The 24328-nt window shown below is 42.1% G+C and overlaps 3 protein-coding genes across 11 annotated transcripts; 1 reads left to right on the top strand and 2 right to left on the bottom strand.

Annotated features, from left to right (window-relative positions):
- Positions 1–305: 305 nt before the first annotated feature.
- tbrg1 (transforming growth factor beta regulator 1) lies at positions 306–9039 on the bottom strand. Of its 2 annotated transcripts, XM_048980953.1 has the most exons (15): positions 7815–9039; positions 7306–7478; positions 6963–7020; positions 6747–6829; positions 6590–6626; positions 5614–5676; positions 5006–5242; positions 4770–4840; positions 4009–4241; positions 3302–3441; positions 2925–3071; positions 2665–2762; positions 2419–2529; positions 2181–2329; positions 306–1033 (listed from the first exon to the last, which is right to left on the bottom strand). In XM_048980953.1, exons 1-15 carry the CDS (start codon positions 7893–7895, stop codon positions 942–944), a joined length of 1773 nt encoding a protein of 590 aa, XP_048836910.1. In that variant the 5' UTR covers positions 7896–9039; the 3' UTR covers positions 306–941. The 2 variants fall into 2 exon arrangements, with proteins under 2 accessions (XP_048836910.1, XP_048836911.1); XM_048980954.1 differs by lacking the exon at positions 5614–5676.
- Positions 7941–17975, bottom strand: LOC125711732 (sialic acid-binding Ig-like lectin 12). 5 transcript variants are annotated; one of them, XM_048980962.1, is made up of 12 exons: positions 17655–17975; positions 17521–17550; positions 14781–14887; positions 13561–13905; positions 13039–13344; positions 12511–12795; positions 11164–11262; positions 10966–10981; positions 10044–10081; positions 9887–9940; positions 9733–9803; positions 7941–9243 (listed from the first exon to the last, which is right to left on the bottom strand). In XM_048980962.1, the coding sequence occupies exons 2-12, from the start codon at positions 17526–17528 to the stop codon at positions 9070–9072; spliced, it is 1503 nt and encodes a 500-aa protein (XP_048836919.1). In that variant the 5' UTR covers positions 17529–17550; positions 17655–17975; the 3' UTR covers positions 7941–9069. The 5 variants fall into 5 exon arrangements, with proteins under 5 accessions (XP_048836919.1, XP_048836917.1, XP_048836920.1 ...); XM_048980960.1 differs by having other exon boundaries at positions 17521–17601; positions 17923–17937; XM_048980963.1 differs by lacking the exon at positions 11164–11262 and having other exon boundaries at positions 17521–17601; positions 17923–17937.
- On the top strand, positions 17034–24244 carry cfap45 (cilia and flagella associated protein 45). 4 transcript variants are annotated; one of them, XM_048980959.1, is made up of 13 exons: positions 17413–17507; positions 17877–17983; positions 18500–18616; positions 18824–18939; positions 19373–19529; positions 20986–21156; positions 21282–21460; positions 21553–21682; positions 21777–21923; positions 22172–22285; positions 22386–22579; positions 22702–22926; positions 23467–24244. In XM_048980959.1, exons 3-13 carry the CDS (start codon positions 18593–18595, stop codon positions 23540–23542), a joined length of 1533 nt encoding a protein of 510 aa, XP_048836916.1. In that variant the 5' UTR covers positions 17413–17507; positions 17877–17983; positions 18500–18592; the 3' UTR covers positions 23543–24244. The 4 variants fall into 4 exon arrangements, with proteins under 4 accessions (XP_048836915.1, XP_048836916.1, XP_048836914.1 ...); XM_048980958.1 differs by lacking the exons at positions 17413–17507; positions 17877–17983 and adding an exon at positions 17034–17274; XM_048980957.1 differs by lacking the exons at positions 17413–17507; positions 17877–17983 and adding an exon at positions 18028–18157 and having other exon boundaries at positions 19385–19529.
- The last annotated feature ends 84 nt before the right edge of the window (positions 24245–24328 follow it).

Below are 24328 nucleotides of genomic sequence, written 5' to 3'. Positions count from 1 at the left end.
TCCCTAGATAAATGACAGATTGATTTGTACCTGTTACATAACAATTTTGTTTCTTTTGTTGAAAATCTGACTTCTCATTTCTTTATAAATAGGTCAACTTAATAATTTGAGCCCCTGCTGAATTCCTATTTCCCTCACTGTACATGCCGGGTGGTCTCCATTCCAATTCCATTCTTCTGTGAGTGGGAAAAAAATACACTTCATATGAAAAGGAGTGTGCTGGAATTTCATCTTGAATAAGTTATGATTCGCCATAATGTTTGGTAAACTGTGTGTCAGCAACAAATAAGGACACTGCCCAAAAGTTCTGCTAAACAGCACTTTATCTTATACAAGAAAAAACAGGGATTAAGCGGTTTCAGAAAATGGATGGATGTAAAAGCATAAAGTACAGGTTTTGGAGCAATACACATCATTGAGAATAATACTGCTACTTTGATAGGATGGGGAGGAACAGTGAAAGCTGCCTCTCACTGGTAGGTAGTGAATACCACAGTGGTTTCAGAATTATTTGGGTATAACTTTTATTATAAATGAAAATACTGAAACATAATTCAATAATATCCCTGTTGCTTCCAGTGTTTTATTTTTCTGTCCATGATACAATCTATAAACAAAATTACCAGATTAACACTATGGTCCTACCTAAGAGAAGAGCAGTCTCTTCTTATTGCTTTACATTATTCACATAAGCGAAGCAGTAAGCTTTATTGGATACAGAGGGAAACCACTACTCTCCAAATGCCACTGTCCACACGAAATGCTAATAAGCGAGATGATTCTTGATTCATGAATATTTGGTCCATCCAGGATAAATGTACATGGAGATGCCAAGTTCCACATCACATCCTCAGGAAGCAATAGGTGGGTTAAACTGCAGCCTCTGTTAAGCTTCTTCTGCAGACGACCAAGAAAGGGTTAACTGGGTCCCGCTGCAGGACTCAGGGGCTGCTGAAGTGGGATGCTGAGGTTTGTATGGTTGCAGAGCCAAGGAGACGAGCGTGCGATGAGAGTGTAGCCTGTGTCGGTCGGCCTGGAACGACGAACAGAACGCACCACAATCACGGCTTACGAATAGCAAGGTGCGGATGCACAGGCTCACTGTACAGTAAAGGCACAGTCAGTGACTGGATCCTGCAGCCATCTGCATCGCTCCTCTTCCCTGCCAGTGTGAGGCTGCCTGTGGGCTGGTCATATACTCCAACCCCAGTCTCACTGTCACCCAAAATTATGCATCCCCACTCCACAAAAAACAGGCTCTCGGGTAGGAATGCACTGAAGAAAAAAAGAGAAAAAAAACAACCGGGATCTTTCTGCCGGCACACGAAGCGCAGCTCAAATTTGGCTCAAATTTGGCATTTGCACTTGTGTGAAATATCTAAATATTAACTTGAGCAGCAGAATTACTAGACAGATCTTCTTTATTATGGTACCAATGAAATGTGCGACATCACAACGCCGGGTGCAGAGCTGTCGCTAGAATCATGGACGTCCATTCTGGTTCCCTAAGCCACCTTCAATGCCGTTTTAGAGTCCAATCAGCGCTGTAATCACAGACCACGTGGCCTGCTTACTCTGGATCAACAGATATGACACTTCTGCAGCTCTCACTGACACCAACTGATATCAGGCAACGTCATACAGCAGCTGAAAAGCTGAGTGTGTATGACTGGGAATTCTTTCCCATTACACCTTCTTTTTTAGGACATGTGACCAAGAGTCTAATCAATTCTGTTCAGCCATCAGATTTTCTTAATGTCTTTTTAAAATCTGCATTTATATCTTTTGTTTAGGATACATAAGCTAAGTGGCCAGTAAGGTGTGGCTGTGGTCAGGCTGCAGCACTTATGCACGAATTAGCATTTTAAACAAGCACTTGTGCAATGGGAATAAAGAATTCTGATTCTAACCACAGGTTGCTGATCAAACATCTGCTTTAAAGGGCTTCACTTCATTAGGCTCCGTCATAGATACCTAATTTTTAATAACTTCCTTTGAGAATCTCTTTATGCTTATTTTTACAAATCTACTGAAAGGCCTTTGATACCAAATCAATGATGTGATCACTAGGAACAAAAAAAAGGTTTATGTATTGAATTCATTTAGTTATTTGTTCTGGTTCTTTTATAGTGACATCAAACTCAAAATGTATCTTGTCCCTGAAGGCTGATGCCACGTACCTCCCACACTGTGCTCCGTCGCCATGCTGTTTTCGTGACCTAGCTGCCTCTGGAAGGCCTCAAAGTTGATGGCTGCGTCATCCTCAGATGGGCTGTGCGACAGCTGTCCGCTGCCAGGCCGGCAGACTTCAAAACGTACCCACTGGTAGCTAAGGAGAGGGGAAGGCACACCCCAGGTTTGGGTCTCGCAGACACACGGAGCTTCGGCAACAGACTGGCAAACAGGCACAGCACTTACTGCCCGCATTTGCGTGCTCCCGGGCAGCTCTGGATTAGGTTCTGGATGGTGGGGTGGGAATATCCAAAGAATTCAGCCCCCGACGGCTGAATGGGGGACAGAGGTTTGCCACTGAGGGAGAGTTAGAACACTGTTAGATACGAGTTAAAAAAATCAAGGAACTTCATTGTCACAGGACTAAAGTTACTATTTCCCACTCACTCCTGAAACAATACTGTCTGGCCTACAGACATCCAGGTACGGTACCTTACGGCTGTTATTGCCTTCAAAAGGTTGGCGTGGCAAGTTTGGGCAGAGGAGGCGACGATGGAATTCTGGGGGTCCTCCTCAGGAACGATCTCAAACTGGGAACGAGAGTTTCATTCATCTCCATGCATGTACAGATATATAACAGACCAGCTTCTGAGAGTTTTAGGGACTAAGTGAGGAGATTTTCTGCATTCAAATTAGCCTGCAGCAATTACATGATCTGAGCTCGGCATGTGAATGTGAGAGCGTGGGTCTACCTGGGGTCCCGCCCCCCCATCCTTGATCTGACAAGTGTACAGGCACTGCTGCTCTGGGCTCTTCATGCTGGGAAACACACGTGTGCTGCAGAAACCCACTGGGTAGATGGCGCTCTCGTCATGGAAGTGAGACCTGTCTGTGATGATCTGGAACATGAACCCAGACCCAAGAGCAACATCATGCTTTTGTCTCCCAGTTACAATCAAAACCAAAGAATAAACAAACACAGTACAGTTATGCTTCTGAATGGAATATCCATAACCCAAATTTCCTTCTCAACGTCTTTTAATACTCTGAAATTACAGCACCTTCAAAAACCCTCACACACAATAAGCCTAAAAGCGGCAGATGCGGGTCGTGCCCCTGCGACACTGACCTCCCCCAGGCTGTAAACCGTCAGCCCTCCCAGCACAATAGGGAAGACTGGGCGCCCACAGGAGTCCAAGGGGATGGGCTGGACCAGCCTACGGACCCCTCCTTCCAGCACTTTCTTTTTCTTCGACACCTTTTTCAGGACTGAGGAAGCACACAGTCTTACTGTTCGAAGGCTGTATGGAGCAGTAATTCAGCTGCCATGCTTCATGTCCACCTCAGTGCACAGATACTATTCATTTTCATATGCTGATATTTCTCAGATATTTCCGTATGATTTTCACTGGTCTTAATCAGGCACAAAGAGACCACACAGTTAACAGAGACAGCAAGCTGGATATAGCGGTAATACTGTTCAAATTCAGCAACACTGAGTAACCTGGGCAAGAAATATAAAATAGAACAGAAGAGGGCAGGCATACTTCATTAATCTCCGTGTGGAAACACTCTTTTCGCTACCCCATCTTGCTCTCCATGACACTCAGTCAGGTGAGAGAAAGCTTGGGGGGCAGCTCCCCAGGAGTCGGGGGTTAAGGGCCTACACACACGTGCCTATTCTGCCAGGGCTGGGGCTTCAACAAGGGACTTTCCCATTATTCCCAAAACACCCCCTTAACCTATCGACAGTAGGCATGTCTGTCATGTAACCCTGATCTCCGATATCATACTACTGGGTCGGCATGTTTCTGTTCAGAACAGCATCATACACACCATCCTCTCTTCCATTCTCTCTGCCTCGCTCCTTCCGTTCCTTCTTCGGCTTTTTAGGGAGGCCCTCATCTGTCCCAGAGCTGCTGGGCCCCAGGCAGAGCCCCCCCGTCAGGAGAGGGACCCCAGCAGAGCTGGAGGTGAAGGCCGCAGTGGCGTTACAGGTGGCACTGGGCGTGGAGAGCAGCTCCCCCTCTGGCAGAGACTGGTACTGAAGAAGAGTCTTCAGCAGAAACCTGTCAGCACAGATGAAGATTTTCTATAAGCCATTTCCTTTTATTATAGTGAACATTTCTATTGAATATTGACCTAAGAATGACTATGCTGCTTAAGAAGTTTCTAATGAATTTAGGCTTAATTTACAGACAGACACAGCTCTCGAATTATACAGAACAACATACTGGGTTTCTACAATCTTTTGACACACTGAATGACAATGAGTTCATTTAAATGTTTATTTAAGCTGGCCTGATGATGCTCAAATCAGTCACCAGTCTGTTGAAGCTTTAAGTCAGGCATCCTACATTAAAGCACAGACCCGAGAATCCAGTGCACCTCACAGTTTTTGTTGTATTAATCTGTTTACTCAGCCTTTGAGAGCCACACACTGAGTTTACGCAGTCTTACACGAACCACCGATTTTAAATGCTGGCCTCTACAACAGCAATTTACAGGATGTAAACAATCACTAGTAACAATCACAGTTTTACAACCCAAGTTATAATGGAGATGACAGTGACACTGGAACTGACAAATGGTCCCACCTTCGTTCCTCTTTAGCTCTGAGAAACTTTTCCTCCAGATGAGCAACTTCATCACAGAGAGCAACATTCTCCTGCGGGTCAGAGTTGAGAGCATTTCAAGGTCATTTACCAACCTCCTATGACGACCATTTTTAACATCCAATGTCAAGGTGAAACATAACACGTATGCACCATCGCAGCACAACCCCTATAAATGCCACATTAACTCAAAATGCTAGCACTTCAACCCCACGTACAAATATCATGGCGCGGGCAGCTTTGCGCAGCCTAAGGTACTTCAGCCGGTACTTTTCATTCTGATTCTTGCGCTGGAGCTTCCTGGCTTTTGGCCTGGGCTCCGCAAGACCTGGCGGAGAGGGGAAGGGGGGCAGTGAGGTCCCGGAGCTGGAGCTGGAGAAGGCGGCCTGGGTGGGGGGGCCCAGGAAAGCCTGGCTGGAGAATGAACGTGAAACCTGCTGCCTCTCTTCATCGCTCTGTGTACAGTGGGGGGAAAACGCCTCACATCAGACAGCTCCCATACACACAGCTTCTCAATGGGGTGATTGCTGAAATAACATTAATAATCCCCGAAACAATATGAAAATATGAAACAAAATGAATAACTTGAATGGTTTTAGCACAAACATGACCAAAACAAACTAAATAATGTAAAAATCTATGAGGACTAAACCTTTGTCATGGAAAATCATGTTACACTGAGCAGAGCATGACCACTGAGTCAGCGCCCCCCCACCGGGCCAGACATTACAGACACCACCGGAAAAGCTTAAAATACACAAATAAGTTCCTCATTCATCTGTCTCCATTACGGTTTTTCCTGCCAGTCCTTCAACTGGGAACTTACCAGCAGTGCAAAGACTCCATTTCTGTTCTCAATCCTCTTGAAGCGCCTGCTCCCTTTCTGAGTCTGTAATATAGTTGGACACTGAGCCCGAGTGTGACGGTCCCTAAGCCAGGCCGCCCAGCCCAGGTCTCAGTAAGGCCGAGGGTGACGGTCCCTAAGCCAGGCTCCCCAGCCCTGATCTCACTGAGGCCAAGGATGACAGTCCCTAAGCTGGGCCGTCCAGCCCTGGTCTCACTGAGGCTAAGGGTGATGGTCCCTAAGCTGGGTTACCCAGCCCTGGTCTCACTGAGGCCAAGGATGACAGTCCCTAAGCTGGGCCGTCCAGCCCTGGTCTCACTGAGGCTAAGGGTGATGGTCCCTAAGCTGGGTTACCCAGCCCTGGTCTCACTGAGGCCAAGGATGACAGTCCCTAAGCTGGGCCGTCCAGCCCTGGTCTCACTGAGGCTAAGGGTGACGGTCCCTAAGCTGGGTTACCCAGCCCTGGTCCCAAAGAGCATTAGCCTCAGCCCCCCCTACTGATTTCCGAGATGCGTCAAGCACAGATTAACATGTGCTCTCTAAAACATGCAGGGATCTTGGCCTCAAGGAGCAGGCCCAGGTACTGCGTCCTGCCCTACTACTGGATCGTCATCTCACTGCTTCTGTTGAGACTGGACTTCTCAAAACTGCCATCAAAACTCCGGTGCGGCAAATACACCAGCTGCTCACCCCTCAGCAAAGATAATGCATTTCAGCTGATATCCAAAATAACTAAACAAAATCAACAAAATCAAATGGAAAAATGAATGGAAAATGAGCTAACAGAACAAACATACATGTTCAATAAAAAAAGTGACAGTTTGTCAAAGAGAAGTTACTAATACTGCAATTGTGTGCAACAATAAAAGCTACACTAATCTGTACAGCAGGTGAAGGGTCACAATGTATCAGATTCAGAAACTTGCCCAATGTGGCTCCATCTGACACTCTGTCTTACCTCGCGGTACATCACAGCTTCCAGACTTGACTTGGCACTACAAAGAAGACAAGGTGGAGAACAATGGACTGCGGTTAAAATGTCTGCTATAACACAGTCACCCTGGGCATTCCAGGTCAGGTATTCAGTCAAATCTGCATGCTGTATTTGCTCTCACTTTGACTGCACCAGGCCCCTATCAATAATTCTCTGCTTGATTTCTTTAATGTGCATCGGCCGGCCGGCCTCCTCAAGGACAATCTGAAAGTGTGAGAAAACGAAACTTGACATCCATCCCGCTAAACCAAGCATCCATATGCATCATCAGAGTTTATTTAAACTGCAAACACTCTATGTCACATGAAAATCTGAACCTAAAAGGCATTAAACTGACCTGGGCAGCATCAAGCCATGTGAGATTTGGCTTGTCAGCAACATCGGTTGGTGGTTCACTTGAAAGAAATAAACATAAGATTAATCCTGTAGAAGTAGAACTTTCTTCCCTTTTTACGTGAAATTTCTAGCATAATGAAGTTCAGGGTCAAATAATTTTAAGCAAGGTGTTTTAATTAGCACTTAAATATTTCAAGTTAAGGGGCTAATCTCAAAGACTGTAGAACAGTTCTCAGAGACCACCTGTTTCAATACCTTTACCGGTGAAACTCACAATAACTAAACACACCTATAACACAATAAATGACAGCGACTGAATGAAACGTGCACTGTTGCGCGCTCACGTTTCCAGGCTCTCAGAGGCGCCGGACAGGCTTGCGATGTTGTCTAAGGCTGGAAACAGCGAGTAGTTGCCCTGCCCGTCCGGCTCCATCTCCGTGTCGAAGTTGGACAGCGTGTTCAGAGGGTCCATCGGGGATAGGGGAGCGCTCGGGGTCTGGCTGCTGCTTGCAGGGGTCTGCAAGCACAACGTTATAACAACGCGTTATGATGGGAAAAAGTGGCATACCGACTATCTAAACATGAAAAACCCCGTGGCTGGGCGTATTGCATCTGGTATGTGAATCTTAAGAAATACAATCCTGGAACGTTTTCCCTTCATGAGTGACAACAAGCCTAGCTGGGTACCTTCATTTTTCAGCTAAAGTTTAATCATTGTTTTCCCAAATGTTCTGACCTTACGTATACATATTTGCTTAAAAACGTATATATATACTGTCATATCCAAATAATATTGTTGCATTTCATGAGAAAGCAGCTAACAATAACAGCATGAGCTCGGCGAGCTAGCTACCTCAGCCCTGTCGATTCGCGGCCTGGGCGGCTCCTTTCCGTGAATCATCGGTGATTCCTGCAGCTCTTCGCCAGTGTCCATTGCATTGTTCAGTGATTTACGAACAAACTGGGTTTCAAAAACCGCTCAGTGTTTTAAAGTAGCGTTTATTTTGTTAAAGAAGAAAAGAAATACCAGTGCAACATCAAACCTAATCTTTTGTTTTCATATCTCCTAGCGGAACCCAAGTGTGTTGTCGGGGGAATTATTTCAAGGAGACACCGTGTGGGCTGGCTGTAACATTTCCGATTACGTGCGCATTTGCGTTGCTTTTTTTATTAATCCAGTCGTCAATATATGATTTCACTATGAGTAGGCAAAAAAGGCATAGGTACAATTTAGGCTTATTTATAAAGTCCATGTTGGGGGGAAAAACCTAACAAAAGAACGTCAAGTTGGTTTTTTCCCTACTTTAATTCCCGACCATAACACGCAACATTAATGAAAATACATGAATTTCAGGCAGTTTCTGGACAATGTTAACAGTATCTCCACAGGTTCTCAATGGTGAGAACATTCTGAGTAAAATACCTAAACCAGTTGATCTTCGTGTGCTTGCAGAGATTAAATAAATGTATGAAGTAGGTTTTCTTCTGTAATTAGAAATGGGACAGCGTATGGAATCTGAGTATTCGTCACGGTGAGCATAGACTCTATTATATGAAGCAGGGGAGACCCTGGATGTGATGGATGGATGGATGGATGGATAAAACCACTTCCAAAGTGGCACAAATCCAAAATTGTGCACTCCTTGGTATTCTCTGTAAATATCTGTACATTGGCACATTTATTTAGTGATTGTTCACAGCTGAAGGCCAGTGCTCTGATGTGGTCAGGCCTGGAGGCTGCGCTGAGCCCCGTATGTTACGTCTGTGAATAGCGGCCCCCACCTCATTGTGTCTGCGGCTCTTCAGCGCAGCACCTTGCATTTCACTAGTCCTTTTATTTCCATATTGCTAGTTATTTGCATTTGTAAATATACCATTGAACTACAACGTGAAAATAATGTTTACAATGATGCATACAAACGTGAAAGTTTTTACTGCGCAAACTGTGTGTTTTGGCATCTGTTTCTTCTGCCATCTTCCACTTAACAACATTTTTGAACAACTTTTCATTTCTCCTCAAATAAACACAAACATAAGGTTTGTTTTAATTTCACATTTGAAGGGGAAGCATGAAGCAGTTTGGGGGGCAGGGGTTGTTTTTTAACTGGTCAGTAGTGAGAAAAAGTTTGGAAGGGACTGGCGGGTTCCTGTTGTCTCCACAGGTCACTCATTGGACTTTCAGCCAGAACGTAAACACTGCTCACTCCCTCTGTGTGCTGCTGTTGAACCCCGGGATGGTTTTGTCTCTTGGCCCCTATCACACTGTATAAGGACATAGAGTTCTAGAAAGGTAAAAATAGTACAGGCTTTCATTAGCAATGTGTAACATATGTTATAGTATAGTGTCATATGTCAAATGTCTGAGCCAAAAAAAAATGCTGCTCTTATAAGTACCCTACTTACTCTAGTTTTAAAATGAGGGCAAAAAATGAAAATAATCTCTAAAAAGGTTCCAGTATGCTGCACCATCACATAAAAAACGTACATTGTACTGGCAGACACAGTGACATTTTTTATTTTTTTTTAATTTTGGAGAGAATCAAATTGGCCACAAGCCAGCTGGTTAAACTGAAAAACTATGCCAGCTTGAAGTTGAGATAGCATGCAAACTTCGTACTTTCCAGTAAATGAAGTGGACTTCAGGAGTTACGCGTGTTCACTTTTACATTGCTTAGGCATTTGTGGAAATGTAGTATCGTTCGTTAACCGATCATAAATTAACCCATATAGGACAGTCTAAAAAATGTGTTATAAATCTGTTAAAAATTTACCGCGCTTTCCACATTTCTGGATGGAGCAGGTGCCATGATCTCTGTGTATATAAGATGTGATTCATCCAAAACTGGTGAGGAGACAGAGCAAGTTCAATTCAGAGTTAGACATGAACAGAACGACAAGCTATTTTCTCCAAACAGACCTACTAACCTTCCCCGTGCCCTTGAAGTCTTTTTCTCTTCTTATCTGGCACAGCATAGATTGCTATTTGAAAGAGAGAGCACAGGTCATATTAAAATGCTCAGTGGAATGCCTGCTGATCTACCAGCAAAGCAATCCAAGACTGTGTTCAAGTGTTCCATCGTACCTTGATGCGTGACGGATTCCTCTGAGATAGGTGCTCGACTGTGAAGATGGAAAGCAATTCATTAGCTGTCATTCGGATGTGAAGGCGGAAGGAGCGGGTTTCCTTCGAGCACAACACCTTGCTCCCTGTGCTTTCTGCTAACCCACAGGAGGTGGAGAAGGCTACCAAATCAAATGCACGTTTAACTCACATCCACCCTGTGGTTGGTTAAACTGTTGGGTTAAAGGAGTACTTTCACTTCCAAGTGCTTCACAACCATACTCCTCCAACAGTGCCCCCCCGTACCCTCACTGTAGCAAGAAACGGTAGAAACCGTGTTTGACTGCTGTGGTCTCACCACAGTGCCCAGCAGAGCTGTGCAATAGCACTGCGGCCATGCAGGCAGCAGGAAACTCTTTAGTGAGTCTGGTCAGGAACCACTTTGTCCGTTATGCAAAGCATATGTGCTGTGCCTTTTGAACAGTGAGTTGCAGCATCAAATTTATTGTGTATTCAGCTAGCGAAAGCTGTATTAGTGCAAAATTCAAAAAGTCACACTGTAACTCTAATTATGTCATGACAACTACAGTATGTCAAATGTTTCCCCAAAGTTTTTTGATTGTTAGTTATATTTGCATTCTTATTAGCAGACCTTGTTGTTTGTTGCCATATGTACTACATTTTCTAAACATATAATCTAGTTTTTATCATGAGAAATTTGTATGGGTTATTCCCCACAATTGTCCTGTCTATCTATTAATACTTTATATATGTGTATAAGTAGCACTAGAGAACGTTATTTCGTCACTGTGCCCAGTGCAATAAATGTGGTTGGTGTGATAATGATGCCCCACTTGACTGAACTCAACCTGGTTGTGAAAATGCAGCACATGGAAACCTCTGGGTCACCATCTCAGAAACAGAAGAGTTTGCTTGGGCTTACCTGTGCGGACAGTGAGCTGTGAACAGACACAAAGGCAACATGAGGTTTCGCACAGATGTTAGCGATGTATTCATTCTCATTCGCTTTTCATGTAACATGGACCATTTCTACAAAAGTGGAGAATAGCTAGGCAGCTAGATGATAGACTAGACAGACAGACAGACAGACAGACAGACAGACAGACAAGATCATCTTTACTTCCAGGTGCCTTTTTCTTCATCCTCCATGCCACAAAGATGACAGCTACAAGGAGGACTACAAAGACACTGGCCAAGCTGTAGAGAGGATAAAGCCTTCCTAGAAATCATAGGATAATACAGATTAATAGCAAATGGTTTTCTGGCTTGCTAATTTCCTTTTGTTTACAGTTAAATGCAAAATCTATGGCCACTGAAGCCATTTGCATTATTATATTAAAAACTTTATTATTATTACATAATATAATAATAATTATTATTATTGCATTATTATTATTCAGGCACTAATCTATTAGTTAACAATTAACTAATTAGTTAATAATACCACTAATAATAATAATAACCACTTGAGGGGACAAAAAATACTTAACTCATTTACTAAGAAATCATGAATTAATACAGGTTTCCTCATGAAATACATGATCTCTTAATCTGTTCTCTCATTACGTAAACCCATATCATGCAAGTAGTTTTATGCAGTGACTTTCCGTATTCAACATCCATTTCAATTTTCTGCAAGACCTAATTCTTCAGTTAAAAAATAAGCCCGGGATGGAAATTGTTTCCAGACAGTTTAGAAGTTTCAGTCTTTAAAGTATATACGGTATTTCTTATATGCAATATATCTTGATATAAAATCTCAATTTATTTTTTCCAGAAATTGTGTATTTCTTATTCCTTCCTCTACAAAGGGCTTTAATCAAAAGTGAATATTGTTGCTATAATGACAATGCTTCTCCTGAGACCAGTAAGGACTCATTCATCTTTAACTTCTGCCCTCACCGTTCCTTTTTATAGGGTGACACTTAGGGGGAAATCTGGCACAGAGACTTCATGGTTTCAGTCGGACATGGTGGAACCCTACAACCTCACCTTTTAACATGCCAGTAACAGTGGTGATTTGAAGAAGATGTGGAAAAAAAATCATGCAATATCCATCCATCTTCGAGTCACTTTTCCCATATAAAGTCAGGGTTACAGTAGCTTGCAATTTAGAGATGCCAGTTCACCTAACTGCATTTTTGCACTGCAGAAATAAGCCTTCTATCCACTCCTGCTGCAATGAGCTGTACATATGGTCTTTGTATTAGCGTTAACAAGCATGGCCATTTTTATCCTCTCATTAACAAGGTGATTTTGGCACAGAAATGTTGTGTTTTTGTTTAAAACACCTCTGTGTAGCACGTTAAAAACTCAAAACAATGGCTGTTTCTGAAATCTTGGCACACTATGTCTGACATCTCACATGTTCAAGATTGTACGGACCAGGTGTTTTACTTGTTCCGACTCGAACGATAACGGAATCTCCGAGCCGTGACTCTTACTTGAGTCAGCTGAAAGCACTTACCAGTCCAGGTCCTTTCTGACACCTGTAAGTGCATGCTGGTATTCTCCTCTCCGTACTGGTTACACACCACACAAATGTAAAGCCCCTCATCTTTCTTCTGCACATTAGCTATGAGTAACGTGTCTCCTCCATGTGACTTTGATAAGTTTCCCCATAGCCACCTAATGTCAGGCATGGGGTTCCCATCAGCAGCACAGACAAAGGTCACAGAGGAGCCTCCTTCGGCCCACACGGAGCCATTGCTCTCAGGAGCTGAGCTGGTCACGGACACAGAAGTGGGTCCATCTGTGAAGAAAGGCAGAGAACAGCATGAGGCATAACCTCACAGGCTTGTTGTCATCCTTACAAATATCACACACTATTTTAAGTGGCTAATTGATTGCACTCTTTCTCTTCTGATCATGTAAACTGCATGCATTTATTGCCCAAAGAGAAATTACTGGGGAACTATCTTTCAATTGGATTCAACTTTTTGAGGTACTGGAAACTACAGCCCCTGCATATTTTTCTTAGGGGCAGAAGACTCACAGTTGACATTGAGAATGATGGCTGAGCTGTTCTTCACAGTCCAGTCTGGGTGAGAAACCTGACAGAGACACTCTGTGTTATGGTCTTCCTGTACAAGATCGAACCCGTACTGGCTCTGCAGACTGTAAGTGCCAGTACTATCACGCTGGATTTTAGTGTGAATCATGCTGGCAGGTGGCGGGAGGCCCCTGTGGAGCCAGAACACTGAGACGTTCTGAGGGTAGAACCCAGAAGCGTTGCAAGTCAGTTCAACGTGGTGTCCAGACAACAGGAGAGGGGGGTGGAAGATTTCTACTGAGGGTGCAGCTAGAAAACAGGTAATTATTCAGTCATTCAGGGTGATGAAAACACTGTAGTTATCATTGATTTCTCAGTCTAACTATCTCTCTGTTTATGTTTTCATACAATAATAACAAAAAATGGCTTATTTAGTTGCAGGAAAGATAGCACATATCATATAAATACACAAATCATATAAATCACATTTGTTTAAATGAGCAATTTATAAAGTAAGTTCCTTACCATAAAGGGAAAGTTTAGTCCCAGGGCCTGTGAATGTCTTTTTCTCTTCAGCGCTTATTATTATGATCTCACAGTAATACATACCTTCATCATCAAGACTGGTTTGATTTATTTTTTGAGTAAGCTCACAAAGAGACATTGTTTCTTGGGTGATATGTGGCCTGCACTTTAAAGTTACATTCCCAGTAACTGTACTCCCAGGCTTTGTTTTGTAGAATTGCCCAAATGTTTCTGCATTCAGCTTCTTAGTGTGACTGAACTGACAGGATAGAGTGACCGGCTGTCCGATCTGAGCTGCCATCTCAGCCGGCTGAGATGCTGTATCATTCTGCTTTGCTGTGTCCCCTGAAATAACAAATGTATTTATAAATAAACATTAATGAAGTAACGCAGTGACAGAATAGTACTTTCATACAATGACTTCGCAGAATGATACAGCATCAATTGGCTGAGATGCTGTACCATTCTGCTTTGCTGTGTCCCCTGAAATAACAAATGTATTTATAAATAAACATTAATGAAGTAACGCAGTGACAGAATAGTACTTTCATACAATGACTTCGCATTTTTCAAAGTGGCGTCATTTATGGGTTTTCATGGGCGTCAATTATGGGTTTGTAACCCCCCCCCCATAATCAAAACCAGCCAATACAACCCCCTTACATGGGTGGAGACCTCAACCCCCACAAAGCTCACCCTAGAGTTATGCCCTTGCCTATATCAAATTAAAAACTTAATTTCAAGTACTGAGTGTATGGTAGCAGTTACAGAGCCACGCTCGAGAGAAGTCGCTAGCAGTTTAAAACTTACAACTGAATCGAGGACAAAATGCTATTATTACTATCACCATTACGATTATAGTTATTAATTATTATACTGTAAGTTTGTTTTCTCCACAAAAATAATTAAAATGTACCTGAATTAGCACTTTCCTTAAGAAAAATATAGCGTACGAAATTGTGGCGAATATTTACTTTTGGTTGTCACAATCAGAAATCAATAGTGGGGAAGGGTGATATTCAAAAAAATACATTTAATACAGCATTTGATTTCTCCAGAGAGAACAATTTACATAACATTTGACTTTACGGATGACAGCAGACATTTGACCCCAGAATCAGATCAGTTTGAGAAATATGAGAAATAAAATGAGCAGCATAAAACACAAAAAACATAAAATCTAACTGACAATAAGTTTTTTCAATGGAAAGGTGACCTACCAGAAGTCACAGCCAACGGAAGAGAAATACAGGCAGCAAAGAGGACATGCAACAGGACCCAGCGCAGCTCCGCCATAGTCCCCGTTTGCATTATCTTGCTCCTCCAACTGAAATATAACACAGACTGAGCCACAAAGTGCCAAAGAGGAAGCTGTACGCATGTGACCAGACTTGCAGCCTGTTTTCTCAACATATTTATCACTTTCCCTTCCATTCTGTCTTTACCACTAAGTAGAGAAGTGCAGGACGCAACATTAGTGACAATTAACCAGCACTGCAGTGGAGATATAGGCAGAATGTTTTCATTTTCTTCACAAGTGGAAAATATAATTTTGACTGAATTACTGAATTTTTGATTTCCACGCAAAAAATAAATAAATCATATTTTCCTTCCATTCATCCATTTTCCAACATCGCTTAATACCAACTGGGGTTGCGGGGGGGGGGGGGGGGACCAGAGCCTATAGGGGGGGAACGATGGGCACAGGTGGGAACCAACCCTGGGCAGTCGCCAACACACTGCAGATATATTTTATCACAAGAATATTTGTTGATGCAGTTAAGGCCTGTCAAACTTCTTAAAAAAACAACAAAAACAACCACAGATTTTAAAATGCCTTTTCTTTAAGACGGAACAGTAAAAGTTGACCATATTTTGTCTGGAAATAATATGTTGCAGGCGGACCCAAGATGTGTGCAATACAATAATTACAGGCCTAAGCAAAGTAATAAGACTGATATTGTTGAGCAATGAGGGACAGTGTGGTATACGACAGTGAAACCCATCGAGCTTGTTTGGCACATTATGAAAGACTTCATCCGCAAGGAGGCCAAGCCAGGTACAAAGCAGCAGCAAAAAATTTAAAACACTACCAGTCAAAACTCTTTGTTGGCATGTATATTAGAAACTGCAAGACTATAGTGTAAAAAAAATGAATAAAAATATGGTCATCTACCAAAAATATTTATATATATAAGTATATTTTATACTGTACAGTTATGACTGATAATATATAACGTTTTCCGTATTCAGTTCTCCAGAAAAGTTACTGTAAAAGACAAAGCCAAAAAGTAAATAAATGAGAGGCATATTACAGTAAAATGTTGTGCAACTGCCAAGCCAGAGTCACGGAAGAATATTCATTCCGTCTCATCGCTATGTCTCAGGGCTGGGTCTAGCAATGCTATCCTTTGTTGGGCGATGCAGATAGAATCCTCTGTGTGACCCATTTGCACTTCAACGTCGGAATTCAGCTCCTATTCACCTATAGCATGTATTCTATGTTCTAGTCACTCTTTGACTTCTTCAAATGTTTATAAATGTGTGTGAACAGTTTTGAGTCATTGTGTTTAAATGACTACTGTGTGCTGGCTGTGCTTAACTCCTGCAACCTGCGTTTTCTATTTTGCATCAAAGTTCACCATAGCACAAAATGTGTATTGATGAATGAGAATGTGTTTCAAGTTTTGCAAAAAGGATGACTGAGATCTGCAAGTTGTGTCTAACTACCACATACTACCCTAGACTCTAATCTGTCTTGGCAATTGAAAAAAACTGTAAGAAAATCCTTTTTACAGTTTATAACATGCAACGGATTAAACGTTGATGAATAAACTGTGCAATCACATTATATTACACGAATACTACAAAATAATAAATGAAAATTAGTACAACAAATTGTCACTCTTGGTCAGGATGCCAAGCTTCAAAACAGTTCCTGTCTGGTTGAAGGCAGAGGTAGAAAGCACATGCTTTGCACTTCCGAGGGGTTTTTGTATGTACTGTATAATATCATAGCGCTGGATTAGTATGGGGGACGGCATTTGGATTTGTATAACTATGTATGTGAAAATTAAAGAGTCTTCAATCTAGAGACAATATTGAGCAAAACACAAGTGATTTGTCAGCACTGCTTTGGGTCTGCTGGCACAACTTAGAACAGCATCACCAACTTATTACACAGACTCCATTAGTCGAACTTATATTTGTGTTTATAGTTAATTTTCAACTCCTAAATATCGCAGAAATGTAAAATATCGCTATGTGAACTCTTTCCAATATCGTTCAGCCCAAAACACACAATACTTCACAAAAAAAAGAATATTATACGCGGGGTTGTCAACTTTGGTCAGCTGGTTGCAGTAAGATTTTCCATTCTAGACAAATCAGCACACACATGCACACGCATTTACACGCGTGAAAACACGTGTGACGCCAGTCAATCTATCAGGCAGAGTCCATTCCACAAATGCCTGAGCTCGAGTTCCTTATACTGCAATGTCTCTCAAAATATGATTACCTTTTGGTTTTAATTAGTCCTGCAAACTTTCTTATGATAAGCGGTTGAAGATGGCTGGATTTTAAGTGTGTTTGATTTAACAGTTATCGCTATTTAATATTAAAATACATTTACAGTACAACAAATTTTGCTAAACGTGCCTTTAAATTGTGAACACTGCTACCCCAAAGTGGTACAATAAAGTTGTCTCTGAGGTAGGTGCTTAATCAGATTGCTTTTCGTGGAAAATGGACGTGTGGTCCGGCGCGAATTTTGAACCTTACTTAATCATCAAAGCTTAATTACTACATAAATCCCAAATGGAGACAGCAATCAAATTGCCTCCAGAAAAGCTTTTTCCTGAGAGCTACATGGCAGAGAACCTGGTTGATACCTTAAAGGATCACGCGATAAGTGGCTGCTACAAGTTAATTCAGGCTGGGTGCAGGTGATTGCATTACCTTTGCATTGCCTTTCGAAAGTCCCCACAACTTCAACGAAACCAATAGATTAGATGGTGCAGGTTTTAAAAGCACTTGGCTCTGCAACATCAAAAGAAGAACTTCATCGCGAACACAAGATATTCAATACATACCACTGTCCAATAGATGGGGTAGAAAAAGCAAAAATGTAAGATTTTAGAAAATTGACCCAAACAAATGTAACTCAGAAATAAGTAAGTTTTGTATGTTTTGGATTTAAGTTTTATGTTAATAAAAACAACGTTTCTAACAAATTCCAACATGTTGGAAATATTTGAACATTTGAAACACGTGCGGGGGTGCCTGAGCACCTGTCCGTTTTGTCCTATTTAAAGCTCATGTACAGGTTCACATTAAAATAACTGAGTGTCCCTTTTGAACCTTTGAACACCTGCAACTCGAGAAGTCTCAGCACAGCCCTGCAATTTACGCATGATTTCAAGTAAGAATTTAAGAAACTTTTGTGTCATTGCTATATTTACGGCTGCTCCCCAATGACGTCATCACACCGCGCAGTCTCCAAGGAGACGCGTATACAACATATCTAATCCTTTTCGCTGGATGTGCTTTCCATTTCCATAGTTCTTTTCCGTAGTAGAAACATTTGAAGGTCATGGTAAGTTGCTCTTAGCTAATGGGAATTATAATTGTATAACTTTAAGCATTGCAATTCCTACGTAATGCGTCCGTAAATGCTTATTTACTCTTTGTTTACACTACACACATACACCTATGTATAACAACCACTTATTTGGTGAAGAGGAGACAATTAATTTGAACTACTTACATATTTTTGACAGATGTCTATTTTTTAAATCGCTTGCCAGACATATTTCACAAAATGAAATTCCCTTAGGCATTATCAATGACATGAATGCTAAAATTGGAAATGTGTGTGTAAAGAGGTTTGCTCGAACTACGACTTAACTGTGATTTGCTCTGGCTTTTTTTGTTGCAGCCACAGAGTTTGCGGTTTAATTCTACACGGCAGTCGGGCGGCTCCCACTCACGGCGGTATCACACCCGTGCCCCGACATCGCATGTTGACGAGATGCTGTTTGGAACCCTCCAAAAAGTTCAGTTTTGCACTAATGACCAAAATTGACTTCATCATAATATTCGCTTTACAAAGAAACTCAATGTCTTATGCATGAAATCTAATGGTTTATTCAAGGAAGCGTAAATGAGTCTTGTGGTCTATATGATTTTTGTCACATCATGCATACAAGGTTGATGTGAAGTTTGGCTGTAAATTAACCATCAATCCAAAATATTTTCCTAGATGTGTGCCCATGATGACCAGGAAAAACTACACTGTTCAGGGTCAGTGTCAGTTCAGAAAAAGAAGACGCCAGAAACCATACGTATCATCACCAAAGACCTCATTCGCAGCCTGAAGTAAGTATCTGAACATCTAAGCTGCCACTCTGATGGTCTGTATGTGCCCTCGACAGAAGTTCTAGTAAATTTAAGGTTTAGCACATGTAGCAAACTGATACATAATTACAGAATTTCCAAAGTAAATTGTTTATCCTTTTGTTATCCATCCATCCATTTTCCAAACCGCTTACCTTACTGGGTCGCGGGGGGTCTGGAGTCTATCCAGGAAGCAATGGGCACGAGGCAGGGAACAACCCAGGATGGGGGGCCAGCCCATCGCAGGGCACACTCACACACCATTCACTCACACATGCACACCTACGGGCAATTTAGTAACTCCAATTAACCTCAGCATGTCTTTGGACTGAGGGGGGAAACCGGAGTACCCAGAGGAAAGCCCCTTTTGTTATCTGTGTTGTAATTCTTCAAAGGTTATTCTAAGCTATCAAAGTTGTTATTCCAGAGTTCCAGGGAAGGACCCATCTGGACTATCCATCATCCTACATCCTTCAGAAATGAACCGAATTATGGAAGAGTCTCAGACGCTTAGCAAGCAGGAAAGAGGGGCCATTTTGGAAGCCAAAACTAAAGAACGGCAGAAAGCAATGGTGCAGGCATGCTGTTATGTTACTATGCAGTACTACTGATACTATGCAAAAGCAATAGTGTGGCCATGCCATTATGTTACTGTGCAGTAGTATTGATACTATGCAAAAGCAATAGTGTGGCCATGCCATTATGTTACTATGCAGTACTACTGATACTATGCAAAAGCGATAGTGTGGCCATGCCATTATGTTACTGTGTAGCAGTACTAGACTGTGCAACAGTATCTTTAAAGCTATTTAAATGTATACCAAGTTCAGAGAAAATAACTATTTAACTTCAGAATATTATATATATATATATATATTATTTTGGTAGCTGAAGACTTTTGTGTGTGTGTGTGTGCGTATGTATTATACACAGCCATGGAAAAAATTAAGAGACCATTCTATATTTTTAAACAAATCTGCATTGTTAATCCTGGTTTAATGGTGGTTCTTCTGGCAGAAGGCTATGCGGAGCAGCAGGTTGCTTCCAGGTTCAAAATTTATAAGACAACAGTGCATGAGAATCAGGTGAAGCAAGAGACACTGGGATGACTGGGAACCAGTCAGGTAAAGGGTAGAATCTATATTCTAATGCCAAAGATCTAACTTATGCAACAGTTTCTCACGAATCGGAAGATGACATCAAGATGACCATCAAAAGGAGTGGGAAACATTAAGTGCAGGTGTGAAGTGCACTGCTAGGACAGTTCATATCAGGCTCCTAGAAGCAGGACTTAAGCCCCATAAAGCAAGGAAGAAGCTCTTCATTAATGAGAAACAGGGAAGAACTAGGCTACTATAGTTTGCAAAAAGTATGTATTATTCACAGATGCAGTCCCATAAATTAAGAAATAAGTGAAATAAAAAATGGTGCTGTGGTCTCTTAAGTTTTTCTACAGTTGTGTGTGTGTGTGTGTGTGTGTGTACATATACAGTATCTCACAAAAGTGAGTACACCCCTCACATTTTTGTAAATATTTTATTATATCTTTTCAAGGGACAACGCTAAAGATATGAAACTCTGATAGAATGTAAAGTAATCAGTGTACAGCTTGTATAATGGTGTAAAGTTGATGTCCCCTCAAAATAACTCAACACACAGCCATTAATGTCTGAACTGCTGGCAACAGTGACCTTGAATTGATTAGATTACATTAGATTCAACTGTATTGTCATTGCTCAAAGTAAAAGTATCCACACGATATGCAGTTTGGCATCCAATCCAAAAGTGCACGATGGTCTCATATTTATAACCTAATAAACAAGAAAAAGTATATCTTCATAGGTCCTTGTTTGTCTTAAAATATAACAAATACAAATATTAAAAATAATTCTGATTAAGGTCCATATTTACATTAGAAATATAAACAAAATGTTGATTGCTTATGCATTTAAGAAGCAAGGCTATAGGTCACAAGCACAGCACTTTGGAAGTACAGTCTGTTCTGTGTTCCCCAAACCACTCATTCAGGATTCTGCAGAAGACAGAAAGGTGCAGATTCGGCTGGCGGACGTGTCTCGGAAAAAGAACCAGGGTTTGAGTGACCTAGAGGCAGAAGCCCAACAAAGAGCCCAGTACTTGCTGGAGAAGGCCAATGAAATGAGGATGGAACAAGCAGATGAAGTCAAAAAGCTCAATACGGTACAGGGAACTGCTTCAACTGTGTCTCTGTTTCTATATGGGAACATGTGTTTGAATGGCGACCTTAAAGAATTGGTGTCTGGGACATACATGTCACTCTTGTGTTTTTGTGTTGGCCTTACTAGCTCATCCTAGGTGCTCAGTGTCAGGCAGTGCTTGATGCTCAAATTGCAGAAAAGCATCAAATTCATAATGAGCTGCAGGAAGAGGATTGGCGCCTGGACGCCATGATGGAGGTGGACCGGCGGAAGGCCTTGGAGGAGCAGGATCACATCAATGAGCTGAACAAGCAGAAGAGGGTCTTGTATGTTGCCTAACATGCTCACTCGTTCCTGTGACCTTCCCAAGTGGCCTTATGCTTCGAGGTGTGAATGCATTTCGTTTTTGTCCCTTTAGAGGTAAGTTACACATCGTCAAACAAATCCAAGAGCAGCTTGACCAAAGGATGCTGCAAGATGAGTTGCAAGCACAGGAGGGTGAACAGATTCTGAAGGACCTTGAAAAACTGCAAATGGAAGAGCTGCAGGTACCGGAAATAGACTCGCTATGGTCCATACATCAATATTATGTATCAAAATGTGATATTTTATGTATAAAAACATCTGATAACATTCCTCCAGACCCTCCAGCGCAGACGAGAGGATCAGTGGCAACTGCTTCTGGAAATCCAAAAAATCAATGAACAGAGCCTACGAGCTAAAGAATGTAAGAAAGAAGAGGAGAAGTTGGCTGACCTGCGTGCCTTGGAATACACGCGCCAGAAAATGGTAGGAGATGCTAATGAGCAGGTAGATCGGAGAGATTTTGTGACGTAACTCAAAACCACCTCAGCCACTAAAGGGTAGAAATGTGAGACCATGGTGGAGGAAAGGCTAATACAAAGAATGTACTGTGGATTGACTAGCTAATTTGACCGGTTAACGGTTGCTGAGAATGTTGGTCTGAAAAAGCAGGAGGAAACGTGAAAGGTGGCAAAGAACGAGTGGTTTTATGATGGATTATCATGTGCTGGCAGGAGCGTGAGGCGGAGTATGAGGCCGAACAGCAGCGCATTAAAAAGGAAAAGGAGAAAGAGGTGGCACAGCTACGAGCTCTACAAGAAAGGGAGCGTGACCACCGGGCCGAACAGGTCACGCCTATACCGCACAAAGCAGAACCTGAGTATCAAAAATGACAATCAGGTCAAACCGTAAATATGTGTGTGATGACCTGTCCTGCTTCACCAATAGGATGAGCTGCGTGCCCGGAGGAACCAGGAGGCAGCCGAAAGGGAGTGGCGCAAGAAGGAAAAGGAGCAGACCAGGAAGAAAGTGGAGGAGCAAGAAAGGCTGAAGGCCGAGCGTCAGCATCAGATAATGCAGAAAGAACACCTCCTGTCCATCGAGGCCGGACGCAACCGTGCAGAATTTGAGAGGGTTTTAAGGTGAGCTAAACAGCTAACTAGGCGTCAAACAGTAAGTGCAAACCGGGGTCTTCAAAAGTGGCGCGGCTCCAAAACCCCCATCGCTATAATCCTATTCAAAACACCCCCCCCCGCCCCCACAGAGCACAGCAGGAAGCCATAGCTCACGAGCAGCAACGGGACGAGATGCAGAAACGGCAGGCAATGCGTTGTGGAGAAGAGATCCAGCAACAAATGCGAGAAAGGGAGGTGCTGATCCTGAAACAGCGCAGGGATCTCCTGCAGGAGAGCAAACGGATCCAGGAGGAGAGTCGCCATCACCAGGCCCAGCTGGAGGTTATGATGCAGAGGAAACTAAGATATCTGAAGTAAGTCTAAGAAAAATATTTAGTGTTAATTCATATTTACAATATTTAATATTCAGCCTCAAAGTTATAAACGAGATTCGTTCCCTAAGTCTGTCTTTAAATTGCATTCGTCGAAAAAATTATACTGAACACAACAATGCAGTAATAAGTAAATACATAGGGTACTGTACTGTGACTCTAGGCAACGAATCACTGAACCCATGCAATGTTCTTACGAGCGTCACAAAGTAGCGCGTGCATTAGTTATTATGAACCATTGTATTTCATCAGAATTTTTAATATAATAGACTATTGCAGTCCTTGCATAAGTTGTCCGTAAGTCGGACATTTTTAACTTGGGAACTACCTGTATAAATGTGCTTGTTATGTTTTTTATATAGTGCATTAAAAAAACATTCAATTCCATTTCTACAAAGTGTGCTTTTTAGTTGGTGAATGACCCTTTTCTTTGACATATGCTACTGCGTTAGACGTATTTGTGTTAATATCATTGTGCTGCATTTGTTGAATGTGAACGTATTTGTTGTCTTTCTTCTGTAGAGCGGCGGGGCTTCCTGAGAAGTACTGTAAGCAGGTGGAGAGAAAGGCCCGCGTGCTCCCTCCTCTCACTCACTAGCGGGGAGAGATGAAAGATCAGCACCAACACTGCAGCAGTATCAGCCTTCCTTTGGGTTCTGTTGCACTTTTTGACATTATGATCAGATTGTAGATTCTATTGAAATAAACAATTCACCTTGAAGGTATATGGCGTAGGGAATAATAACAGCATCTATGGTCTAACTGTGGATTGGCTCCCCATCCTGGGTTGTTCCCTGCCTTGTGCCCGTAGCCTCCAGGATAGACTCCAGACCCCCTGCAACCCTGAATAGGACAAGCGGCTATAGAAGATGGATGGAGGGTCTTACTGTCTCAGCCAAAGCAACCCTTTGATTTTGCTTGTACAGTATTTTATCTGACCTTTTTCACCAATCAAGTCTCTGTAGAAAAATTCTAAAGGAGCCATCATCTGCAGTAATATTTTTGTTTCCGGCAGGAGGAGCTGGATTTGCATGGTTGTGACTGTCACATATGTCTTCTGTAACCTACAACACAACTTGGAAATGCTACCAGTTAATGAGCACCTGTCACAGGGCTTGGTTCTTAGCTTAGCCGTTAAATAGTGCAAAGTTTTCATTCAGGATTCTCATTATGTTGGCATCCTTGTTATGTCTCTCTGTTCTGTCCTAGTCATTTTTCATAGTTTTGTTTTCATTGTTTGATTCGTTCAGCATGTTCAAATCTTAGATTGATACATTTGGAAATAAAATATGTCTGAATATTGTGTTCCACACAGCGCAATGAAATTATTTTAAACTCCTCTTCAGTACCATAGTTTTTCATTCCCATGATGCCTGTCCTGAAT

Source organism: Brienomyrus brachyistius, chromosome 17, assembly GCF_023856365.1.
Source record: "Brienomyrus brachyistius isolate T26 chromosome 17, BBRACH_0.4, whole genome shotgun sequence".
NCBI classification, from domain to species: Eukaryota; Metazoa; Chordata; class Actinopteri; order Osteoglossiformes; family Mormyridae; genus Brienomyrus; species Brienomyrus brachyistius.
The sequence above is the reverse complement of the archived record's forward strand: the minus strand, read 5'-3'. Positions and strand labels throughout refer to the sequence as shown.

Coding starts and splice junctions, on each gene's coding strand:
- tbrg1 (XM_048980953.1), bottom strand. CDS start 7,895: ATGGACACTGGCGAAGAGCTGCAGGAATCACCGATGATTCACGGAAAG. Junction 3,442..4,008: donor AGAGAATGGAAGAGAGGATG/GTGTGTATGATG, acceptor GTGCTTCCTCAG/TCCTGAAAAAGGTGTCGAAG. Junction 2,330..2,418: donor GGAGCACGCAAATGCGGGCA/GTAAGTGCTGTG, acceptor CCCTCTCCTTAG/CTACCAGTGGGTACGTTTTG.
- cfap45 (XM_048980956.1), top strand. Junction 21,461..21,552: donor AACAAGCAGAAGAGGGTCTT/GTATGTTGCCTA, acceptor TTGTCCCTTTAG/AGGTAAGTTACACATCGTCA. Junction 21,924..22,171: donor AATACACGCGCCAGAAAATG/GTAGGAGATGCT, acceptor ATGTGCTGGCAG/GAGCGTGAGGCGGAGTATGA.
- LOC125711732 (XM_048980962.1), bottom strand. Junction 13,906..14,780: donor TCCGTTGGCTGTGACTTCTG/GTAGGTCACCTT, acceptor TTGTTATTTCAG/GGGACACAGCAAAGCAGAAT. Junction 12,796..13,038: donor CATCATTCTCAATGTCAACT/GTGAGTCTTCTG, acceptor CTTTCTTCACAG/ATGGACCCACTTCTGTGTCC.